This window comes from Bipolaris oryzae (assembly GCF_000523455.1).
Source record: "Bipolaris oryzae ATCC 44560 unplaced genomic scaffold scaffold_2, whole genome shotgun sequence".
Taxonomy (NCBI): Eukaryota; Fungi; Ascomycota; class Dothideomycetes; order Pleosporales; family Pleosporaceae; genus Bipolaris; species Bipolaris oryzae.
In genome coordinates, this window is record NW_006911278.1 from 32,479 (window position 1) to 53,538 (window position 21,060).

General features: G+C 51.2%; 11 protein-coding genes across 11 annotated transcripts; 5 read left to right on the top strand and 6 right to left on the bottom strand.

The window, feature by feature from the left end:
- Nucleotides 1-303: 303 nt before the first annotated feature.
- On the bottom strand, nucleotides 304-1,897 carry COCMIDRAFT_80787 (uncharacterized protein; the record flags this gene model as incomplete). The annotated part of the gene is made up of 2 exons (XM_007684376.1): nucleotides 304-1,452; nucleotides 1,526-1,897. 2 exons carry the CDS (start codon nucleotides 1,895-1,897, stop codon nucleotides 304-306), a joined length of 1,521 nt encoding a protein of 506 aa, XP_007682566.1.
- A 335-nt stretch (nucleotides 1,898-2,232) lies between these two features.
- COCMIDRAFT_80531 (uncharacterized protein) lies at nucleotides 2,233-3,102 on the bottom strand (the record flags this gene model as incomplete). Its single annotated transcript, XM_007684377.1, has 2 exons — nucleotides 2,233-2,870; nucleotides 2,937-3,102. 2 exons carry the CDS (start codon nucleotides 3,100-3,102, stop codon nucleotides 2,233-2,235), a joined length of 804 nt encoding a protein of 267 aa, XP_007682567.1.
- Nucleotides 3,103-3,924: 822 nt separating this feature from the next.
- COCMIDRAFT_413 (uncharacterized protein) lies at nucleotides 3,925-5,670 on the top strand (the record flags this gene model as incomplete). Its single annotated transcript, XM_007684291.1, has 2 exons — nucleotides 3,925-4,491; nucleotides 4,549-5,670. 2 exons carry the CDS (start codon nucleotides 3,925-3,927, stop codon nucleotides 5,668-5,670), a joined length of 1,689 nt encoding a protein of 562 aa, XP_007682481.1.
- Nucleotides 5,671-6,159: 489 nt separating this feature from the next.
- COCMIDRAFT_21584 (uncharacterized protein) lies at nucleotides 6,160-7,980 on the bottom strand (the record flags this gene model as incomplete). The annotated part of the gene is made up of 3 exons (XM_007684316.1): nucleotides 6,160-6,276; nucleotides 6,323-6,540; nucleotides 6,672-7,980. 3 exons carry the CDS (start codon nucleotides 7,978-7,980, stop codon nucleotides 6,160-6,162), a joined length of 1,644 nt encoding a protein of 547 aa, XP_007682506.1.
- An 821-nt stretch (nucleotides 7,981-8,801) lies between these two features.
- On the bottom strand, nucleotides 8,802-10,814 carry COCMIDRAFT_80781 (uncharacterized protein; the record flags this gene model as incomplete). Its single annotated transcript, XM_007684378.1, has 1 exon — nucleotides 8,802-10,814. The coding sequence occupies one exon, from the start codon at nucleotides 10,812-10,814 to the stop codon at nucleotides 8,802-8,804; it is 2,013 nt and encodes a 670-aa protein (XP_007682568.1).
- A 557-nt stretch (nucleotides 10,815-11,371) lies between these two features.
- Nucleotides 11,372-12,557, bottom strand: COCMIDRAFT_80678 (uncharacterized protein; the record flags this gene model as incomplete). Its single annotated transcript, XM_007684379.1, has 2 exons — nucleotides 11,372-12,457; nucleotides 12,513-12,557. Coding segments are annotated over 2 exons (1,131 nt in total), but the record flags the coding sequence as incomplete, so codon positions are not given.
- A 461-nt stretch (nucleotides 12,558-13,018) lies between these two features.
- Nucleotides 13,019-13,412, top strand: COCMIDRAFT_80697 (uncharacterized protein; the record flags this gene model as incomplete). The annotated part of the gene is made up of 2 exons (XM_007684380.1): nucleotides 13,019-13,090; nucleotides 13,143-13,412. 2 exons carry the CDS (start codon nucleotides 13,019-13,021, stop codon nucleotides 13,410-13,412), a joined length of 342 nt encoding a protein of 113 aa, XP_007682570.1.
- Nucleotides 13,413-14,135: 723 nt separating this feature from the next.
- Nucleotides 14,136-14,822, top strand: COCMIDRAFT_418 (uncharacterized protein; the record flags this gene model as incomplete). Its single annotated transcript, XM_007684292.1, has 4 exons — nucleotides 14,136-14,172; nucleotides 14,267-14,324; nucleotides 14,403-14,524; nucleotides 14,578-14,822. 4 exons carry the CDS (start codon nucleotides 14,136-14,138, stop codon nucleotides 14,820-14,822), a joined length of 462 nt encoding a protein of 153 aa, XP_007682482.1.
- Nucleotides 14,823-15,166: 344 nt separating this feature from the next.
- Nucleotides 15,167-16,335, bottom strand: COCMIDRAFT_80717 (uncharacterized protein; the record flags this gene model as incomplete). Its single annotated transcript, XM_007684381.1, has 3 exons — nucleotides 15,167-15,257; nucleotides 15,316-15,739; nucleotides 15,804-16,335. The coding sequence occupies 3 exons, from the start codon at nucleotides 16,333-16,335 to the stop codon at nucleotides 15,167-15,169; spliced, it is 1,047 nt and encodes a 348-aa protein (XP_007682571.1).
- A 720-nt stretch (nucleotides 16,336-17,055) lies between these two features.
- Nucleotides 17,056-19,682, top strand: COCMIDRAFT_31770 (uncharacterized protein; the record flags this gene model as incomplete). The annotated part of the gene is made up of 3 exons (XM_007684344.1): nucleotides 17,056-17,151; nucleotides 17,200-18,887; nucleotides 18,938-19,682. 3 exons carry the CDS (start codon nucleotides 17,056-17,058, stop codon nucleotides 19,680-19,682), a joined length of 2,529 nt encoding a protein of 842 aa, XP_007682534.1.
- A 112-nt stretch (nucleotides 19,683-19,794) lies between these two features.
- On the top strand, nucleotides 19,795-19,998 carry COCMIDRAFT_80738 (uncharacterized protein; the record flags this gene model as incomplete). The annotated part of the gene is made up of 1 exon (XM_007684382.1): nucleotides 19,795-19,998. A coding segment is annotated over one exon (204 nt), but the record flags the coding sequence as incomplete, so codon positions are not given.
- Between the last annotated feature and the right edge of the window lie 1,062 nt (nucleotides 19,999-21,060).

Here is a 21,060-nt window from a genome sequence, read left to right on the forward strand (position 1 = left end):
GCACTCAACCGTGACAACAAACGGGCACGATGTGACATGGCACATGTTACAAATGTACCCGAATAAAGAGGCCTACTTCTACCAAGAATTCGTTGCACAAAAGAATGGTGATACCATATCAATAGCGGCTGACTCCAGCTTGAGCAAAGTCTCGCTAGCAAAGCCACTCATTACGCCTAAGCTCTCAATTCAAATCACACACCAACCCTCCATAACAAAGCTGACAGCCCTGATCTGCAATAGAGCAAGAGCAGCTTGGACAAATACCACTTGGTCCATGGGCAGACACACACGAGCCTTCATTTACGATGCTGCGGCCGCCTTCCTTTGATCTTCCTCTTTCCGCATGTCCTCCAAAAACTTTTCCCATGTTTCAATCGTGCCCTGGAAGAAATCCACGTGCGCATCTGCTAGATCACCGAGTGTGTCCTTGAACTCGATGGCTTTGATGCGTTCAAAATCAGCCACTTCCTTGACGGTGTGCTCATCAAATGCCTCGCTGGCCTTCTTTGAAAGCTCCACTTCGCCCGTCAGACGCTCAATCTCGACTTCGAGTTTGCGAACCCGTTGCCGACGCGCTTGGTCGTGGTCGATGCCTCGGAAATCCTCAACCTTGGATCGCAAGAAGCCAGATGCACCCATACCCGCTCCAGTTGCACTAGCCAGCGAATCGCGGTCCGCAGCAGACTTGGCTAGATACTCGCTCAACTGCTCAAAGTCAAGCTGCTTACCCTCCCTCGTTCGAAGAAGCGTCTTGACGGCCTGGATATACGCGTCCATGTCTCGCAAACTAGTCAAGTAGTTCTGGTCTGTGTGATCGCGAATGGACTTGAAGCCCTGTGAGGTGGTATTGACGGAAGCGGCGAACGAAGTCAGGTTGCCTTCGACTGCGGGCTCCATGGTAGTCAGCTTCTGGCACTGCGTCGCTAGGTCGGCGTAGTCGGTCTCCAAATCTCCTTGCCGCCGGGCAACCTTGACCGTAACCTTCTCAACATTGTTCAAGTCTTCGCTGAGCTTGTTGGCTCGTTCGCTGACTTCGATGAAGCGCTGATCCGGCTTGTGTATCTTGGTGAAGGTGTTGACGAATGTATCTGCTATGGCATCGACGAAGCCGCCGCTGCCTTGGTCAGACCCGCTTGCAGCCCTCGACGATCTTCCCTTCATGTGCTGGTTCCAATCCGGACTCTCGAGGAAGTTGATGACAAGCACAGCTCTTCGCAGTACAGGGTGCAGCGCTATCCGCTTCAGAAAGCGGTGCAGGGAGTGGGCTCTTCTCTGTGTAAAGTCCGGACCGAAGCGGTCTCCGCGCACATACTCCATTTTGTGCTTGTCGGGCAGCGGAGGGACGGCGCATTGTGGATACTCTTTGGAGAGCTGTTTCCAGAGGAAGACAAAGTCTGTGAAGCGGCGGCGCACGGAGAATTCGGGCTTCTGGAAGGACTGGAAGTCGGACTGTAGGTGGGGTTAGGTGTTAGAGACGGGGCTACGTGAAAACAGAACTGCAGGTACGGGCAAAAGTACCAACCTTTGTGGTCACCAAGTAGGAGACATATTGGTTCTGGGTGCCTGCCAACTCTTTCTGTGGGCTGCCGACAAACGTCTCTAGGCGCCCTTCGCTGAAGTCGCCCCCCATTGCGCGTCTGCGGGGTGCGTTTGGATCGTGGGTAAGTGTTAGGCGACTCTGTTTGAGCTCTTCAAGGTCGCTTAGGCAGTCGTAGTCTGGCTCGTCTAGTGAATCGTCGCACTGATCGCGAAGGCTTCCTGTCTGCTGTGGTCCTGGTAAGCTCGGAGCTGAGTCGGTGACGTCGGTTGGAGAGGCAGTGTTAGGGTGGCCTGGGCTCTCGCCCGCACCTTCGCCCTCCCAGATGAGCGACCGGCACCGAATCCGCTCGTACATTGCTTCAAAGTCGTCAACACTTGACAGCAGCATGTGGTCACAAGGTCTGTATTCAAAGGCTCAATGAGCGTATTTGGTGTGTGTGCGTATCAGTCGTTCCTCAGCTAAGTGCAAACAGACCTGCAATCATACCACAGTCGGTGAATATCTACAGTGAATGAGGAATGCGCAACTTGCCCAAGCAAACGCGCTCCCTTGTCGCGTGCATGGTCAGATACATTCATGCTTAATCCAGAAGGCCACCCAAAACCCTTGGTCTGTAAACCAGAAAAGTGTAACGGTATCATCGTGACATAATCAAACACTCGTAACTCAAGCACATTAGTGCACACACATTACTGCTCAGCACCAAAGCGCTTGCCAAACTCGTTGAAGAGCTTGGGGGATATCTCGTCGCTGCTGTTTCCATTCACGGTCCACAGCACGCCTAGCTTGTCGTAGTGTTCAAGCAGAGGCTCGCTGGTCTCCTTGAAGCTCTGGAGACGCGCCTTCCACACCTCTGGGTCGTCGTCTGCGCGTCGCGTGAGCGGCTCACCCGTAACATCGTCTTTGCCCGGTACCTTTGGCGCATTAAACGTAGTGTTGTAAACGCGCCCCGAGGGTTCGTGCACCCAGCGGTTGCAGATGCGGTCGATGATGATATCACTAGGTGTGTTGAGATGGACGACCATGTTGATGGGCACAATGTTGTCGAGTTGAATCGCCTGGACAGCAGTGCGCGGGAAGCCGTCGAGGATGAAGGATGCCGAGGGGTGATTGGAGAAGGTGTAGCGCGGGGCCCGCACCTCGGACGGAATCATGACCGAGTCAACTGTAGTGTCGGCCATGTCCATGGAACTGAAGTTGAGGGCATATGGCCGCAGCGCATTGTCCCGTATCCATCCCCGCGTTGTCAGTTCATTCACAATCAGGCGCAGGATCATTGTGTCTGGCACCAGCTTTCCGGACTTCATGGTCGACTCGGCCTTGATGCCTGCGACAGGTCAGCATTGGGTTATTTTATTTTATTTTTCCTAGCGCGGGGAACGAGCGCACATACCGAGAGGAGTCCGCTCCCTCACATTCTTCCTCAGTAAGTCACCAGAACTGATGGCCGACAGTTGGGAGAATTTATTCATCAAGCGCTCTGTCTGAGTGCCCTTGCCAACACCGGGCGCGCCTACCAGAATGATTCTGGCCGCTCTTGCTAAACTCGGTATGTGCATTATGTTGTATTGTGTGAGAAGGTGGCCGTGGGTGGCTAGAGGGGGGGCTGCGATATCTATGTATGCCGGGGTATTTGTCGGTGCGAGAAGTGAAGCGCGGCGGGCTTCGCGGCGGGTGTGCAAATATTAAAAATGGTCCATTGTAAGCGGAGGTCGGGGGAAGGGAATAGCGATATGGGGAAAGGGAAGAAGGAAGAAGGAGGAGGAGGACGGAGAAGGGCGACACGGCCAAAGTCCTTTTTCGTAGGACAAGACGCTGACCAAGGTCGGGTAAAGGTGGAGGAGGGGACGGCCAGGCCCAGGACTGAATCGCACTCACTCGCAAGCCACTCCACTGTCGATGTTGCGGCCATCGGCCACGGCAAAGCTTCGGCCATGGCCATAATGGCTACTTTGCTGCTTAACGGGGGCGCATAATGCCCGACGATGGTCCCCGGAGCGCCTGCACGGGCTGCGTCTAGAATCATACATACAGCATATGTATGTGTATCCGGCCTGTTCCTAGGCGCAATTAATCATCCGTCATGGATACGCAGGCCAGTGCAAATATGTGTGCCAGGCCCCGTTGGTGGCGGCCAAGCTTTGGATCGCCCTGGTGCGCCGGTCCCTGAAAGCTCCCTAGGCCTAACTCCGAAAGACGGCAACGTCAGACCAGGCCCATTTTCTCAACTGCATAATCCAGTCCACTTTCCACATCACACGTCAGTTTCCCACATCTCCTTTCCACCTTTTATATGCTGCTTCTCCCCCGCCCGTACATACTTTAATCGCTGTACAATATCCACGTCGTTCCCTTTTCATTCTGCTGCCCGTCCCGGCGCAATGTACGTTAGCAGAACTGCCTCCCGGGCAGCGCCCGCAGTCTTCAGAGCAGGCATCAGGACCACCACCCGCACACATCGCCCCATGCTGCGCTCCTCGCCTGCAATTCGCATCCTCATCCCGCTTCGAGCCCTACAGACCGAGTCGACGTCATCCAACGCTGCACAGAACTACCCGCCCCCTGGCTTCGACCCCAAAAAAGCAAGCCAACCACTCTCCAGGCAGGACCAGGACAAGGCTCCCCAGCAAGCCAAACCCCAGCTCGAAAAAGGCACCCTCATCCCCAAGTCTGGCCCAACCGCACACGCAAAGACACCCGCTCAAGATGTTCAGACAATCAGGGAGCTGGGCGCAGACAAGGCAGCAGCCGAGACCAAAGAGGAGAAGAAGGTTATGATGAAGAAGGACGAGGAGAAGAAGAAGCTCACCGTCTGGCAAAAAGTCAAGAAGGAGCTGGTTCATTACTGGGATGGTACTAAATTGCTTGGTTTCGAGATCAAGATCAGTTCCAAGCTTGCCTTGAAGATGGCTGCTGGTTACGAGCTCACTAGACGAGAGCGTCGACAGGTATGTTTCCTTTTGCTGCTCAAGCCAACCCAAATGCACAGCACTAACTTGACCTAGTTGCAACGCACAGTCCAGGATCTCGCCCGTTTGGTTCCCTTCCTGCCTTTCGTCATCGTGCCGTTCGCCGAGTTGCTTCTTCCCGTAGCGCTCAAGCTCTTCCCCAACATGCTTCCCAGCACATACGAGGGCCAATCAGCCAAGGATACCAAGGCCCAAACCCTCCGAGCAACCCGTAAGGATGTTAGCGACTTCCTTCGCCAGACTCTAAAGGAAACCGGTTTGCCAGTTTCCCCCGAAAATGCACAGACAGCCGAGTTTGGTGAGTTCTTCCGAAAGGTGCGTACAACTGGCGAGAAGCCAACACCAGAGGAAATCATCAAGGTCTGCAAGATCTTCAAGGATGACTTGACTCTTGACAACTTGTCCCGCCCGCAGCTCGTTTCCATCTGCCGCTACATGAATATTACTTCCTTTGGTACCGACAACTTCCTGCGCTACCAAATCAGAGTTCGTATGCGCCAGATCAAGCGTGACGACAGGGCCATTGCCTACGAAGGCGTCGAGACTCTTTCGGTACCCGAGCTTCAAACTGCGTGTGCAAGCCGCGGTATCCGAACGTACGGCGTTTCTCCTGGCAGGCTACGGGATGACCTGACGAGCTGGCTTGATCTCCGTCTTAAGCACGGTGTTCCTTCAACCCTATTGGTGCTCTCCAATGCTTTTGTATATGCACAAGGCAAGGACGCAGAAATGACATCCCAGATTGATGCACTGGAGGCTGTTCTTTCCAGCATTCCCGAGGAACTCTACCACGAGGTTGACCTCGAGGTCCGGAACGCTGAAGGCGCCGCCACCAACAAGCAGCGTCTTGAAGTCCTCAAGGAGCAGCAGGAACTCATCAACGAAGAGAACGAGCAGACGGAGACTGTAGAGAACAAGGCAACTGCCTCGCCCAAGGACCACGATGACATTGACGAGGCCGAGAAGCCTACAAAGGATGCCGATGAGGCAAAGGAGGCCAAGGCCGCTGAAGAAAGCAAAGAAGCCGAAGCTAGTACCGGCGAGAGCGTGGGCGGCAGTGCTGAGCGCGCCGAACAAGATGACCGCGCAAGGAAAATGGATGAGCCTACCGGTAAGGCTGAGAAACCTGCCGATGCTGTTACTGCAAAGAAGGAGTAAAAACATGAGACTTGACTGTCTCTTTCTCTACTCTGTTTTCCAAGTCACATAGTCTACTCAAAAGAAAAGAAACTTTGCAAATACCACCGTCTCTCTCTCTCTCTCCTTTTTCTTGGTGTTACGGGATCGAGGAGGGGGAAGGATACAGTGCATATTAGAAAATACCCCCCTTCGTTTCCCAATAGAAAGTGTAACATTAGACTGAAAATTGTATATATGAAGACCTACTTACTCAATTGTTACGGTAATTTTTTTTCTGGATGGGGTTAGTGGACTTGGCAGGAGGGGGGGCAAGGGTAGGGTAGGGCTAAGCATGTACGTATGCATACACGTAGCCCTAAAAGTGGGTCTTGTAACGATTGAGGGCCATTTTATTATGTGTTGTTGAGTGATTTGGTAGAGTTGAAGCACATGATGATTAGCGCGCTGTATGAGCTGTGTTTGGCATGGCTGATTTGATGAAGAAAAGTGATGGCGCTGTAATTCTGGTCAGGCGACTAGAGATTTTTTGTGATCTGAGAGCTGAGAGAGAGAGAAACAAATGAAGAGTTGTTTTGGGGTCATGGGAGATGGTTTCCCTATTGGAAATCTAAGGCCATTTAATACCTGTATGTCAGTATCGCTCCATGCAGATTGTGTGAGAAAAATATACTTTGGCCTTGAGCAATTGCACGTCTGCAGATATCTCTTCGTAACGATGGGATTGATTTTGGAGTATGGAGGTAAAGTGGGTTAAGTGTACTGAACTGTGTACAAACGTGGAGACGTAACTAGCCCCCCTTTTTGGCGCTAGCCCACCCATGGGGTTAAACAGGAAGTCACGCATCACGTTCTTACTGCAATTGTTTGGAATCATTTCAGAGTTCAGGGCTAGAAGTACGAAGAAGAAAGTTCATTTGCTATTATACACAAGTAGTAGTCGCTCGGTGCGAATTCTCATCATCATCAAACAACCTAGTGGTTTTGTAATTCCCATACTCATCAGGGAGTATGAAACAGACATTCGAGCAGGCGAATAATAATCTCTTCTCTCAGCTGAATCATATCATTCCTCAGCTCAATCATCTCCCAGAGTTTAGACTCTCGTGTTCTTGCACAGTCTTTCTCCTCCTCGGCCTTTCCAAGCAGCGTCGAGAAGTCCTGCCTAAGCATGTCATGCCTTTTTTGTAGACTTTGCATGATCTGCTCATACATCTTTATCTTCTCCATCTCTGTTCTAAGTATGTCGGTCATTCGCATATGATATGTGGAAATAATGTCGTAGCTAATCAGAGCTTCCTTAATCAAATTTTCAAGTGACACCGGCAAATTGTTGGTTTCGGTCTGCCTCATGATGTTGCCTTGTCGCCAATTAGATATGACGCGTCCCAACTGGAGGTACTTCTCCTTGATTTCTTCAGGCCTTTTGAAAGAGGCCATGAGATTACGCAAGTTATTGCACAGGGACACTACGTCTTTGTCGACCTGCTTGATAGCGTTCTTCAGCGCCATGTTCTTAGCCATGACAGGTTCCGGTGGCGCTTCTTGCCCCATAGCACTTTGTTGAAGCTCGAGTTGTTTTTCCAGAAAAGTGATGTTTTCTTCACATCTACGATATAGATTCGGTCCCGCAAGTTGAGCCCTGAGATCATTCATCTTACCTACGTGTCCCTGACGTTCTTGCTGCAGCGTCTCAACGGTCGTCTCATGAGCCGTACGCTGTTTTTGCAGCACATTGTTTTCTGCTTTGCGTACTTTGTAGTCCTTCTTCAATGTTTCGATAGTTGTCTTGAAGACTTCAGCCTGCTTCCGCAGTGTAGTTATTACCGCTTGTTGAGCCTCACACTTCTCCTGCAATGTTTTGGCCGTTGCTTCGAATTCGTTGCCTCTGTCACGCTTTTTTCCAAGCCCTTTGATCGTCGCAGCACTTTTACAACATTCCGTCTCTAATCTCGCCGACTCTTGCTGGAGCTGTTCGATTGTTTGTCCACAGTTTCGATGGTCTTCAAGCTGTTTTTGGGCACTTTCAAGTGTTCCCGAGCATTTCTTATGCTCATCTAACTGACGCCTTAAACAGGCAATAATGTTGTCGCAGTCTTGGTGACCTTCCCATCGGCATTTCCATTGACCTAGCTCTTCTTCGAGATGCGTAATTCGGTCTGCTTGTTCTTGGCAATCAATGTGATTCTCCTCCCAAGTGTTCACTTGATCTTTGAGGTTATTGATGACGGCTTGCAGCCTCGCTTCATTGTCGCTTAGAAGGTCACGCTCTGCTTCGAGCCTAGTAATCACAACGTTTGTAGCATCTGTGAGAACGCCAGCGCGAGTCATGCTTTCTGTGGGCGTTACTTGCCTTCGGCTTCTCGTCTTCCATCAGCAGTTGCCTTCTCGATTATTTGCCGGACGAGCTTGTTCTCTCTGACCAGGGTATCCAGTTTCTTCATCCCTTTCAAGATTTCTTCTCGGTCCTTTGACCACTGTCGTTGAGCAGCTCGTGCTTGCGTAAGCTTGGTGCTGGCCTCGTGAACATTATCATGAATCTCGTCCTCTTTATCAGAGGAGTTTTTTATGTCGTAGGACGTGAGGAGCGCTCCGAGTTGATGGTCTTTCACCATGCTGAGACAGTGTGGTGTGTGGTGGGTAGGGTGTGTGATAAGAAGAGAGGGGAGAGAAAACTGTTTATTGCCTTCCTTGTGCGTCTGCTTGACGCCAAGCTTTAAGGGTCTTTCACCGTGAAAGCGTCGAGTAAGCGGCGCTGCTGTCATGGCTTCGACTATTGCCGAAGATAACGGCTCTATATCTCCGCCTTGAAGCTTTAGCATGAAGCTGATTTGTCGTACATGGCTTAACATCATTGCCGACACGTCTCTTTAATCGACATTGGCTTGAATATCCTCGGGATCACTCGAGGTGACAGAAATGCCTTCATCCCAATGTAGCCCCAAGTTACTCGCAAACTTGGCCACTGTGATGCTCCGTCTATCTATGACTCCCTCCAAACTGCTAAAAGTTTTGACATTCAATTTTTTAGTGGGCACTATTATTATGTACAGGCGAAGGGGCATCTCAATCTTCCTTCATACTATGAAACATAGTTATATAGTGATCTTCATTCCACCAGCCCATCAAAAGCCCTTACCACGCTCTTGTGTTTACTCCTTCTCCTCCTCTTTTTTTTCAGCATTCCTTTTCCTCGTCAGATACGCTTGCACCATCTCCGCCATTTCTTTCATGTCCTCGTCAATTATTTCAACATTCTGCTTTGCCATGAGTAGGAGAGAATCGAGATCCTTTTTCTTGAGAACACCCTTGTCCGTATTTCCGGCAGGCCCGGTCTGAGTTGCACTGGGTTGCGGTGCAATAGGGGTAGCCACCTCAGGATGCTGCACCGTACCCGATCTTGCTCTGGAGAAGACGCGTGAGAGAGAATTACGCCTTTCTTCGCGCTTTTGTTGAATGTCAAGTAATGTATGCCAGACCTCCCATTCGCGGTTTCGGCATTGGGTCAGAATCCTGGTGTTGAAGTCCACGGTTCGCCCCAGCTCAGTAATTTCGTTTCTGAGCCGCAATATTTCGACATCCAGATCATCGATCTCGCGGTCTTTTTGCTGGAGATATGTGCTGAGTTGCGGTACGAGATTGTCCTCTAGTCCGGCGATACAGTCTTGGAGCCCATAGATGGTGGTAGTGAGTTTCTTAATAAGACGTGCGTGTGTCTCGAACTCAGATTGAGATGAGGTACTTACGGGCGCTGTCTCATGGACTATCTGGTAGTGCAGCGCTAGTTCTGGCGATGTGAGGAGGGAACGTAGCAACGCAGATACCTGTTCCGGTACTAGATTGGGAGGAAACGGAGAACGCGGGCGAGGGTCAGGGGCAGTGTCACTGAAGCTACTAGAGCTTGACGGTGGGTAGTACCCTGGCGGAACACCATTCGTCAATGCAACATGACCTCTACCCTGCCCTCCTCGTAAAAGCCAGTTTGAAGGCGATGGGTCACGATAGAGTGTGCCATTTGAGCTTGCATGACTATGATGCTCAGAGCGAGTACCATTTGGCAGCCGCTCTTCGTATCGCAGCTCTTTTTCCTGAGGCAATCGTGCATGAGGTATCTGTACCGCATCAATGCGGTCATAAAATGCACTTGCAGCGATTGGGTAGCTGAAATTTGGCACAAGACCGACGTCCGCAGGGATAAGAGTCATCTCTTGGTGTTCTGATCCTCCAATGGTGGAGCTACGCTTCGCCCTTTCCCTAACCGAAGCTCTTGTCGCAGGGTCGACTCCCTCATGGGACAGAATACTCTTCAATGCTGGTTTCCATGCCAGTGATTGCGTCGGTCCAGCTTGGATCGATGGGGTATCGAGCGATTTTATTGGGGTGCTTGTCGGGATCGGCGGTACAGGACATCCCAATTGAGGTTCTGAACGAACATAGATGTTATGGAATCGTAAAGGGACCTGTGATCCGGTCACAGCTGTTGATTCTGATAAGACCGGGGCGCTCGAAGCGGCGAGATCCTCATCAGACTGCTTACGGTCATCATCAGGATATATGTGGTAAGGATTATCTAAAGGGAAGTCCATGAATCTGTCCCAATCCTGTGTGCCGGGTGTGATCGGTCCTCGAGGCGGCGATGGCGGCCTCGGGGGCGATTGCATGTTACTTGAGGGCTTATCACGCGCTGGTGGGAGATTGATGCTATTTTGCCCCTTGCATTCTTTCGGGCCCTTTGCATTCCTCAAAGCGGCCATCCATTCGCTAGGCACGGGTTGTGTAGAGGGACCTTTATCATCGCTGCCATTTGGACGCTGAGTTGGGGTCCTGTGAATCTCTTGCCTCAGCTCTCCATCGGGTGGGCCAATATATCTTGGCTCGGAATCCGCTGCTAGCATGACACTGTTGAAATACAGTTGATCTTTTGGATATAAACACCCCCTGTATGGACCTCTGTCAATGATCACAGGAAGACTGTCTGTAGAATTGCTAGCTCTTGGTCCTACCCGCCCATCGTCCAGATCATTTTCGATCTTGTCCAGTGTTCTTTGCTTCTCCTTCTCCTGTTGCCTCTGAAGCTGTTCAGGCGTAAGAGGAGGCGCTGCAATCGTATAATAGTGGGTAGGACGCCGGAATGGATGCGCTAGTCTCTGACAGAGTGTTTTCATTTCTACGGCTCTGGGGAAAAATGATTTGGTGTTACGGATGCTGGAAGCTTTGAACAGGCTAGAAGTATGAATCCAAGTGTTTGGCAAGAATCCATGATGTATTGTTTGATACTACCCTGTGGTCAATTGTGAACAAGCGCCGTTTGTGCCTGCGCTGGCACATAGTTCTGCTTCCAAGGACAATCGCGTGGATGTGATTGACGACGGAAGCGTTTGAACCCATTAAGGTTGATGCGTCACAACGTGGGAGCCGTAAAGCAAGGAGAAACGGCCATTCGAAGACTATTAATAAGCACTAAGAGCACTTGCAGATGGGATGTGATATCGAACTGAAACTGCAGGTTGTTGTATTACCAACTGTTATCGCTTGCAAATATAAACTATGTGTAGTCTCTTCATCTGAGCCACGTACTATGAAGACAGGATCGTTGTTCGGGGTATGTAACAATCGTGAATGCGCCATGGTAAAAGAGATCCGCTCCATGGCTATGCAATCGCAACAATGCAGGTAAAACGCCCCCATGCCGTGGAATCGTGAACCGTAACGCCGAAGATCCTTAATATTTTCTTTTTGCTTTGGCTGCCATTGCTGCTAGCCTCTTCTTTCGTTCCTCTTTCTCTTTCTTGAGTCTATTCTCTTCTGCCAAAGCTTCAGCATCCTCCTTCTTGGCAGCCTTAAGTGCCAACTGCTCTTCCTCTTCCACATCCCATATGCCTCCCTCCATAGCCGAAGAACCGTCGGAGTCATAGTCCTCTTCTTCATCATCTTCCATGTCGTCGAGGTCATCCCAATCTGCATATCCGTCATAGCGACCCTTGGCTGGATTGGGTTTTGGTTTTACAGCTGGCGTGCCGTTGCGACTCGACGTTACAGGTGCACTAGAGGGACGAGCGGTGCCTTTGTAGCCAACTTCAACAGGCTTACGAGCCGGCCGTGCAGTGCCTTGATAACCTACTTCGACTTTCTTCTTCTCTTTGGAGGGATCCACCTTGGGATCCGCAGGCTTTGACGGTAGTCCAGCGACAGGCTTCTTGCCTTTTACTCCTGCTTCTGCCTTGAGCGCCAGTCGCTCCTTCCGCGTTAAGATTTTTGTAGGCTCATGTTTGATCGGTGGTGCCACAGGTTTGCTGGCATCCTTCTCTTTGGCCTTCTGGAGCATGGCCAGATATCCTTTCTTGGGTGCGGCATTCGAGGCGGGGGCGGGGCCGGCGGCTGCCGGAGCAGGCTTGGGAGCAGGCGCCGGGGCCTTGGTTGTAGCAGCGGGTACGTTTGATGACTGTAGAGGCTTTCGGATAGGTGGGTTTGCTGTTTTCGAAGACGAGGGCGCAGCGGTTCCGCGGTAAGGGACGGAGGTGGTAGGCGTAGATGAAGAAGGTCTCGACGTGGCAGGTGACGACGTGGCACGAACCGCGCCATTTGCCTGTGCTATTCCACCAACCGCCTCTTTCCTCTGCACCTTTGCCTGTCCATTCTCAACGGGACCCGATGCCTTTCGCTTCAACTGCGGTGCTTGGGGTGCGCCGTTCGCCCCTCCAACCGGTCGCGGCGCTGGTTTAGGGGCACTGCCAAGCGGACCTTGCTTTGATGCTGTTGCTGCGGACCTCGCGCTCGGGTCGATTATCGACATGATGTCTTTGAGTGACTGGAAGACACGGTCAGCACACGGGAGATGTCGCGGGCGGTCTGTTGCAGCTCACGCTCATGGTAGGCAACTGATAAGCGTTTGACTCAGTGTTACCGCTCGTCGATTCGATTGGAGGGCAAGTTGTACATGCTTTCCTAGTAAAAATCGCCGGTAGTGATAGTCGGCGGAGGGTGGTCGCGCGCGCAGAGAGAAGGCGAGGTACACGGGACCGGTGGATTAGAATGGACGGCCAGAGAATGAACGGACAGCGACGGCGCAGACGGGCCTGTTTTATACCTTGGCTTTGCGCCTAGTCAGCCTTCACGTGATGATACGGTCATCGCGCGCTAGTCCGACTGTGGAATGGCTTGGGTAGCGAGATCCCACCTTGAGTCAATATTCTAGGACCAGGAACTTTTTCTTTTCGACAACCACAGCGAGAACTTGTAGATTCAGTCTCCGGCCACAAGCGGTACGTACTTACTGTTGTTTGCGCCCAACGACACAATACTGACAGAAGCAGGTTAAATCGATTGAACTCCTGTTCCTTTCCACCGAAACCACCAATTTACCATCACAATGAAGCACCTCGCTGCGTACCTCCTCCTCGGCCTTGGTGGTAACACCTCGCCTTCCGCCGAAGATGTCAAGGTATGATGGTTTCCAGAGGTCTTTTTTCAATCCGGATTCTAATGAAATTTAGTCTGTCCTCAGCGCCGTTGGTATCGAGGCTGATGACGAGCGCCTCAACAAGCTGATCTCCGAGCTTGAGGGCAAGGACATCAACGAGCTCATCGCCTCTGGATCCGAGAAGCTCGCTTCCGTTCCCTCTGGTGGCTCCGGTGGTGGCGCTGCTGCCGCCGCTGGTGGTGCTGCCGCTGGCGGTGCCGCCGCCGCCGAGGAGGCTCCCGCCGCCAAGGAGGAGGAGAAGGAGGAGTCCGACGAGGACATGGGTTTCGGTCTCTTCGACTAAGCGTGTCGCCAATCCATCTCTGTTTACGATGTATGATCCGGCCAATTTCTCAAAAATCACGAGAATCATGCGCAACGAGTCCGAGCATTTGGGGCGTGTCGAGCGCGCGATGGATGGGATATGGAGAAAGATTGTGCGGCAATGCTTTCATAGCTGTCTGCTGAGATACCCATAATGAAGCCATGCACCCTCAATTATATCGATGTTGTGACTTCCTTCAGTGTGACTATGTGTCTGTGCACCTTACACTGGTGCATACATGTTGAGAGTGAGAGCAGAAGGTGTACTTGGTGACTATTCAGGTGTTCAATTCTACAAATGGATTAGCATATGAACATCATAGTGCTCGAAGTCAATGGCCTGGCTGCTGTAGTAATCTTGGGCAGTTACTTTCGGCCCAGTTGAGAGTTTTGATCTTCAATGAAAGCTGCAGCACTGATTGTAATCTACCTTTGAGGAGCAAGATCTTGTTTGCATGATCGGTACACAACACTGCCTCGCAAAATTACGCGACAATTCAGCTAAGGTTTACTATTCGTTGCAAGTGTGAACATAGTGATGTTGGTGTTGGTCCAGCTGCGCATGGACGTAGTGGCACGCTAACGGCTCGCTTAAGCGAGGCAGGCAACACCTCGAAATTCCCTTTGCCCATCGATAATTGAACGACCGACAACCCACGACCTAACGAAGTTCCCCCCATCAGCTACTTCGACAACCGCAAACATGGCTGACGCTGACTACGATCCCGAGGCCGCAGCTGGTACGCATTCCTGTCCCATTCCCTAGCCTCTCTCCCGCATTCGCAGCGACATATGGGCATATTGATGGCAGAGCATGGCTAACGAGATGAACAGCCCTCAAGGCCAAGAGGGCGTTCCGCAAGTTCTCTTACCGCGGTGTCGACCTTGACCAGTACGTTTCCGATTCCTTCGACACTCCCCCACGCTGGAGATCGACATAAATGATAGCGGTATTCTGATTGCGATGCAGGCTCCTCGACCTCGGCTCTGAGGAGCTCCGTGACCTCGTTCATGCCCGCGCCCGCCGCAGGTTCAACCGCGGTCTCAAGCGTAAGCCTATGGGTCTCATCAAGAAGCTTAGGAAGTCCAAGCGTAAGGAACACAGTTGGTTTGATGGACAGGAGAAGATGGCTAACATGGCGCAGAGGAGGCCCGCCCCAACGAGAAGCCCGACCTCGTCAAGACCCACCTCCGTGACATGATCGTTGTCCCCGAGATGATTGGCAGCGTTATCGGTGTCTACTCCGGAAAGGAGTTCAACCAGGTCGAAATCAAGCCCGAGATGGTCGGCCACTACCTCGCAGAGTTCTCCATTTCATACAGGCCAGTCAAGCACGGAAGGCCCGGTATTGGTGCCACTCACTCTTCCCGTTTCATTCCTCTCAAGTAAACGACTGGGTTATGGTTGCATGGGTTCTTTAGTGGGGCGGACAATGTACTTGACGACCTACAACGAATACAGGTGTTAGGTGCATTTACTCTCGATGGCTATGACGTACACAAAAAGACGACGGCGAGCATGAGGATATGGTGTAGATTACCATCCATCAGATTCGAGATACCTCCACATATGTTCTTTTGTACAAGCTGTGTGATATGAGTTGTGAATAATGCTTTTGACGACTTTTGTGGTCTATTTTGAGTGCAAGATGGCAAACGACATGATCAAGTGTGGAAATAATCAAATTGGGTATTCTATTATGCATGAAGAGACTCGAAAACCATATCCGCCCGCTACCTTCCAAGACGCATCTCGACCTTAGCGAAATTGTACAGGGCTCGGAGGAAGACTTGATAGTTGACACCCTTGTTGTCTGGCAAGTGACTGTGAGGAATTGTTAGTGCTGGGTCTCACAAAAAAAGCAACAAGCGAGTTAACTTACAATATCTCGGTCAACCTCAGCTGCCATGGTGGGTAGCCCTTCAATTGAACCGTTGGACTGAACAGGATAAGCAGATCTGGCTCGCTGGATACGTGGTCGTTTAGCTGTGCATCGATCAAATCCATGTTGATCTGCTCTTGTCGCACGTCACCCTTTTGCGCCATTTCAGCCAGGGTGCGAGTCAAATCGACAATGGTATCTCGGCCGTCGTGTTCCGACAAGAGGAGTACAGTGAGGTGCTGGCGTTCTTCCTTGAGGTTTGGATCATTTGGCTCAGCCAGCTGAGGGGGCGTGTCCGGTGGTGAGTAGGAGCTCAGATGTGGAGCGCGGAGAGAGAGGGTGGGCTTGCGTTTTGGGCCAAAGTATGCTTCGAGTGTGCTCCAGATACTGGCGTGGGTTTGGGGCAGGTAGTTCTTGAGGACGCCTATCTCGCTGTTAGCACTTGAACAGACGTTTTCTACATGTGTTTGTAGATTTTGCTAGCTTACCAGTTCGCTCGTAGATGCTGAGAAACGGAATTCCAGCACTTGCTGCCCAAGCCGCTATCTCGCAGACGTCGTTTACGAGACCTTCCAGCCCAGCATTTCCCTGACTTCCATCGTCCTCTTGGTATTCTACAATCACACTCAGGTGCTTTGGTAGTTTCTCCAGGTTCTTTACGTCGTGCGCTATGAACTCTGGTGTGCGATGATGATATTTCAAGAGTGAGATGACTTTTCCCCGTACAAGCCGGTAGGCGCGTCGAAAGCGGAAGAAGATGCTGAAGAGTAGAGCGACGATATGGTAGATGGTGAGGTGGAGTAGTGCTTTGACCGGACCGACGAGGGGTTTGCGGTGATGTTGCTGGGATGCGCGTTGGCGGCGTTCACGGAGGGCCTTCTTCTTCTGCGCCTGTGTATCACTATCTGAAATGTCGGTAGGAAGAAAAGGCTTGAGCAGTTCCTCGCGTTCCTGGGCAGAAAGCTCCTTGCGCCGGAAAGCCGACTCCTGTTTGGATGATAGACCGGTGACAGCAGCCATTGCGGACGACGTGCTGAGCAAAGGGGTACACGACGAGCCAAACCGTCGATGGCTACACACGTGAAATCAGAATAGAAGCTGATAAGTATAAAAAAGAAGAGTCAATGCGCGCGTTAGCTGGCCATGGTCGGGGGGTGGGCAGATGTAAGATACATGAAATATCCCTGTGAGGCTGGTGCATATGCATACGTGTGGCGCCGTCTCTTCCGAGCGTAAGCCAAGGCGTATACGCGCATGTTGCCGTGCTCCGCCCTGCGCAGTGGCGCTATTACGCGGAAGCTTTCGCAAGAGATGTGAGGCTGTTCAACAATCGCAGCTCTAATTTAGGCATCTGTGTACAACAGCCGAAGGGTGCAATGGCATCATAGCGCATGGGGTTGCCCGTGGTTTGATTCGGCGGGCGCTTCTGCAATGCGCCAGGGACCGAGGCGTGGGGTGCGACAAGCCACAGTCGCGACTTCACTCGTCCCTTCTACTACCAGGTGCACATACACCCTGGACCGGGAATGCTTTCTCACGAACACCGCATGCACCATACCAAGGCATGATCTGGTGGCAGCCCTGTGCAGCTTGATGCTTTGCGACAGTACCAGCAACCTCAGCCCAAAGCCAGTCCAGGCGGCATTGGCTCGCTGGGTAGCAACGATACACACACCTGCTTTACATACCACTTGAATGATACCTAGTCCTTGAACTCCGGCCTGTGCCTTGCTCACAATCATGCAACGCGTCAGCTCCGATGGCGCTTCTATACTCACCCACCAGACCTCGAGGACCTCTATACGCATACCGCAATTCACCCTAGAGAAGTTCGCCGTAAGCTGCCGCCCAACTCTTTGGTCTTTCCCGTGCTGACTCACGCAGAGCAAAGACTTTCTAGTCAAGGATTTTATCGAAGACCTTTCCCAGGCCGCTGTACCTGCGACACGACGATCCGGAGGCGCTGGCGGGCAGCAGACGTTCGACCCAAAACCACTTATCCGAACCTTTGAACATGCCCTGAGAAGCCTCAACAGTCTATCCGAGGACCTTGAGGAGAAGGAGACAGATCTCTCTGGAGCCGTCCGGCGGGCAGAACTCCAACACAACCAGAATGTCGAGTCCTTAGGGAGGCGGCTGGAACAGGCCATGGATAGATTTCAGAGGCTGGACAACTCGCTGAACGGAAACGATGATGGGGGATCAGATACGGGTGGCAACGTTGCCATGCGCATAGGAGAGCGGCTCGAAGAGCTTGATCGCCAACGGAAGAGGGCTCTAGACGCAAAGTTCCTGATTGAGTGCTGGCAAGAGGTCAGCGAACGAGGCGAACTCATGATTCTTGAAGACCAACGGAAGAACGGAGATATCGTACGATGTGCGGAAATCGCGCGCCAGCTTCTGCGCATTAGCACACGCCTTGATCCAGACGGCAGTCAACGAGTCAACGGCGATGTACCGAACGGGATGAAACGCAGGACGACACACCAGCCGAGGCACAACACCAAGGAGGTCATTGAGAAGTTCCTCGAGAACTTGGAGCAGGATCTTCTCAGCAAGTTCCAGGAATGCTACGCGCGTCCCAACTACCCTGGGATGCGTGACTGTGCTATCGCTCTCAAGGGTTTCAATGACGGTGCAAGTGTTATTGGAACTTATGTCAACCAACATTCATTCTTCATTGACCGCATGCAGTTGAGCGGTGAGGATCTTGGTACAGATTTAGAGACATGGGATCGCCTCCAAGATCCTGATGCCGAACCGCCTGGCGTGGAACCGACGCTTCAGTCTTTGATTGATGAAGTCAAGATTGTCGTCCAAGAAGAATCCACCATTATCAAGCGAGCGTTTCCATACTACGAAGAAGTCCTTATCAAGTTTCTCGAACGCATCTTCCAGCAGTCTATTCAGTCCAGGCTCGAGATGGTGCTCGACAAAGCTGGAGATCTTTCGTCACTTGCTTTCCTGCGTTCGCTACAGGCTTCAAGAAGTTACATTACTCAACTCGTGGAAGACCTCAAGACACACGGTTTAACAGAGCATCCTGAACCTGCTACGTCAGCGGTTGCGGCTACACTTGACCAACAACTCGAGGAATTATTTTCCTCATACTTTATCGGTGAGAAGTACATTGAACGAGAGAAGAAGAACCTTGAGGAGCTGTACTCTTCGTTGCTTCTCAAATTTACCATCTACCACTCGCGACGAAGCAAGATGCCTACCTCATACTTTGGTTCGCTCGCGCAAAGAGGCAAGGAGCTGGCTGCATCTGCTCGTGACAAGTACATGGAGCGTCTGGAAAGCACCGAGCTACCAGCTAGTCAGAAAGCTACTCTCCTCCGTATCGCTGGACTGAAAGAAGACCAGCAAGAGAAGAAGGATATCGAGGTCACTGATGAGGATGGTCGGCTGTCACTACCAGTAGCCAAGCGAATGCTCAAGTGGCTAGCAGAAGGTGTCGGACGTGGACTGGAGCTGTCACCTGGCAACGAGACACCAAAGGACGTGCAAATACTGCTTAATTTGCTCCTGAGGCAGATGGGCGAAATGTATTTGGAGACGGCCCTGGACGCGTAAGTATCGTCTCTATCCCGATTTAGCATGTCAACTAACGTCAATGTAGTGCACAAGATCACGCCGCATCGCAGGAAAACTCCAAGACACTACCAGATCTCACCCACCTCCCCTCTCTGCACACCATTACCACAATGCTGCATCTCCTACAACAAACCACTACTACAATCCTCCTGCCTTTATGCACACCCAACCTTACCATTCGTCGCGAGATTGAAAAGTCTATTAATCAGACAATGGCCACACTTGAGGCGAAACTCTCCAATATCCTTAATCTCACAATAACCGCCTCACTGAATTGGGTTAGCAAATGCCTTGCCCAACAAAAGAAAACAGACTTTCGGCCAAAGGAGGAAGACCTTATGGTAACAAGCGAGACCCAAGCATGCCGTGAGGTCTCTGCGTTCCTTGCACGTGTTGCATCTCAGGCCACCTCCGCCCTATCCGGTCGCAACCTCTCGCTCTTCCTTGCTGAGCTAGCGCGTGGTCTCCGCTCCCTCGTCTTAGCTCACCTACTGAAATTCTCCATTTCACAAGTCGGTGGTCTCAGCGTATCGAAGGATATGAACCAGTATGTTGAATTGGTGCGAGCATGGCCGACGGGCGATGAGCTGGAGCCTGGTGCTATGGATGTTTTGACAGATGTTAGCACATTGTTTATTATTGGGCCAGAGGCACTCAGAGATCGTTTGAGGGCTGCAGGTGGACAGGATGCGCAGGAATTGAAGGGTTTCATTGCTAGGAGAGATGATGTGGGAACTGTCGGTGTGCAGAGTGTGCTCAATGGAGTATAAGGTAATAGGAAATTTACTTCGTGTCTAAACAGTAATAGCAAATTCAAGCTTGCTATGTGGCTCAGCGCGTTCCCCATGTTGCTTTCAGATGTTGTCTGTGAATATGTAGGGCTTTGTAGCCTGGATACAGAATGCATGGGCCTCGTCATGTTCACTGAGGGTTTTATCTCCTGGTTGTTCTGGTGGGCACAGAGGTGGGTTACGAAGCTGCAGATTCATTTGGCAACGTCTCTTCTGTCCCTCTTGCTGGAAAATGAAATTGAAAATTCCAATAAACGTTGGTGCTCAGTTGATCTGCTTACTATCTACTGCATAGTAGACATTCTTCCATTCGTATCCTGCTGAAAACAAAATGGCAAACTTTGCACATTTTGACTTGAACAACTATTCTATGATGCATAAGCAGTGATGACCAACTCATTACGATGCTTGACCAAAAACTTACGGGGATCCTCTGTTCAGGTAATTACCAGTTGTGGGGTCACATACTCGCCGATAGAGTGAGAGTGCTGGGCCTCAGGCATCGCTTGAGCACCACCCTACGCACTTTCCGTCAGTCTGGCTCTGACGTCAGGACTAGCAGTAATGGAAATAACCACCCGGAAAGTTCTTCATGCATGATGATCGGTTACGACACTTTCAGTGCTTTCATCTGGTCGTGCAACGCCAGCCCAGTTCCGACGACATATTCAGCAGACTTCTCACTGATGTCTTCGCCATGCACCACAATCCTGGCTGTATTCCTCATGCAATGCACGCCCACAAAGAGCCAGTGTAACTACCAATATTGTTAGGGTATCAAGATGAACGGCAGTATCTCTTGTTCATACTAAGTGCTATGCAAGGTCAAGAGCAGTTCCTCTACGCCTACAATGGACAACATTGTCTTGGTGAGTACTATGGAGGGCCGGGAGTATATATAGTTCCAACTCTGTCCCTTTTTCGGATCACACTAAGCCAGGATAGTCTACAATATCCTTAGATAGCTGGACAAGACTAAGGGTACTTTCCTCTGTATACGGTGCGACGAAGAAGCCATGAAGCACCTTTCACATATACAGTAAGGTCTGCTCGACCTTGGCCCCCATGGAATACAGTCAGGTACTAGTATCATCCCTGGATACCCCTCTACATTCTGAATATACAGGAATGGAAAGTAAGATATCCTCAACCCAAAATTCTTGATCATATATCTGTATCATTAGCTTCAGGCCGCCCTTAGAACAACGCTGCAAAGATCACCACGCATCAGCAGATTATCGATACCTTCCTTCGCTAGCTTTCACTTTCACTGATTTGGCCTCATCGATTCCATATTGTTCGAACCTCTTCCTAGTGAGGAGTGAGAAGCAACAAACACACAGTCCGTGCGTATATA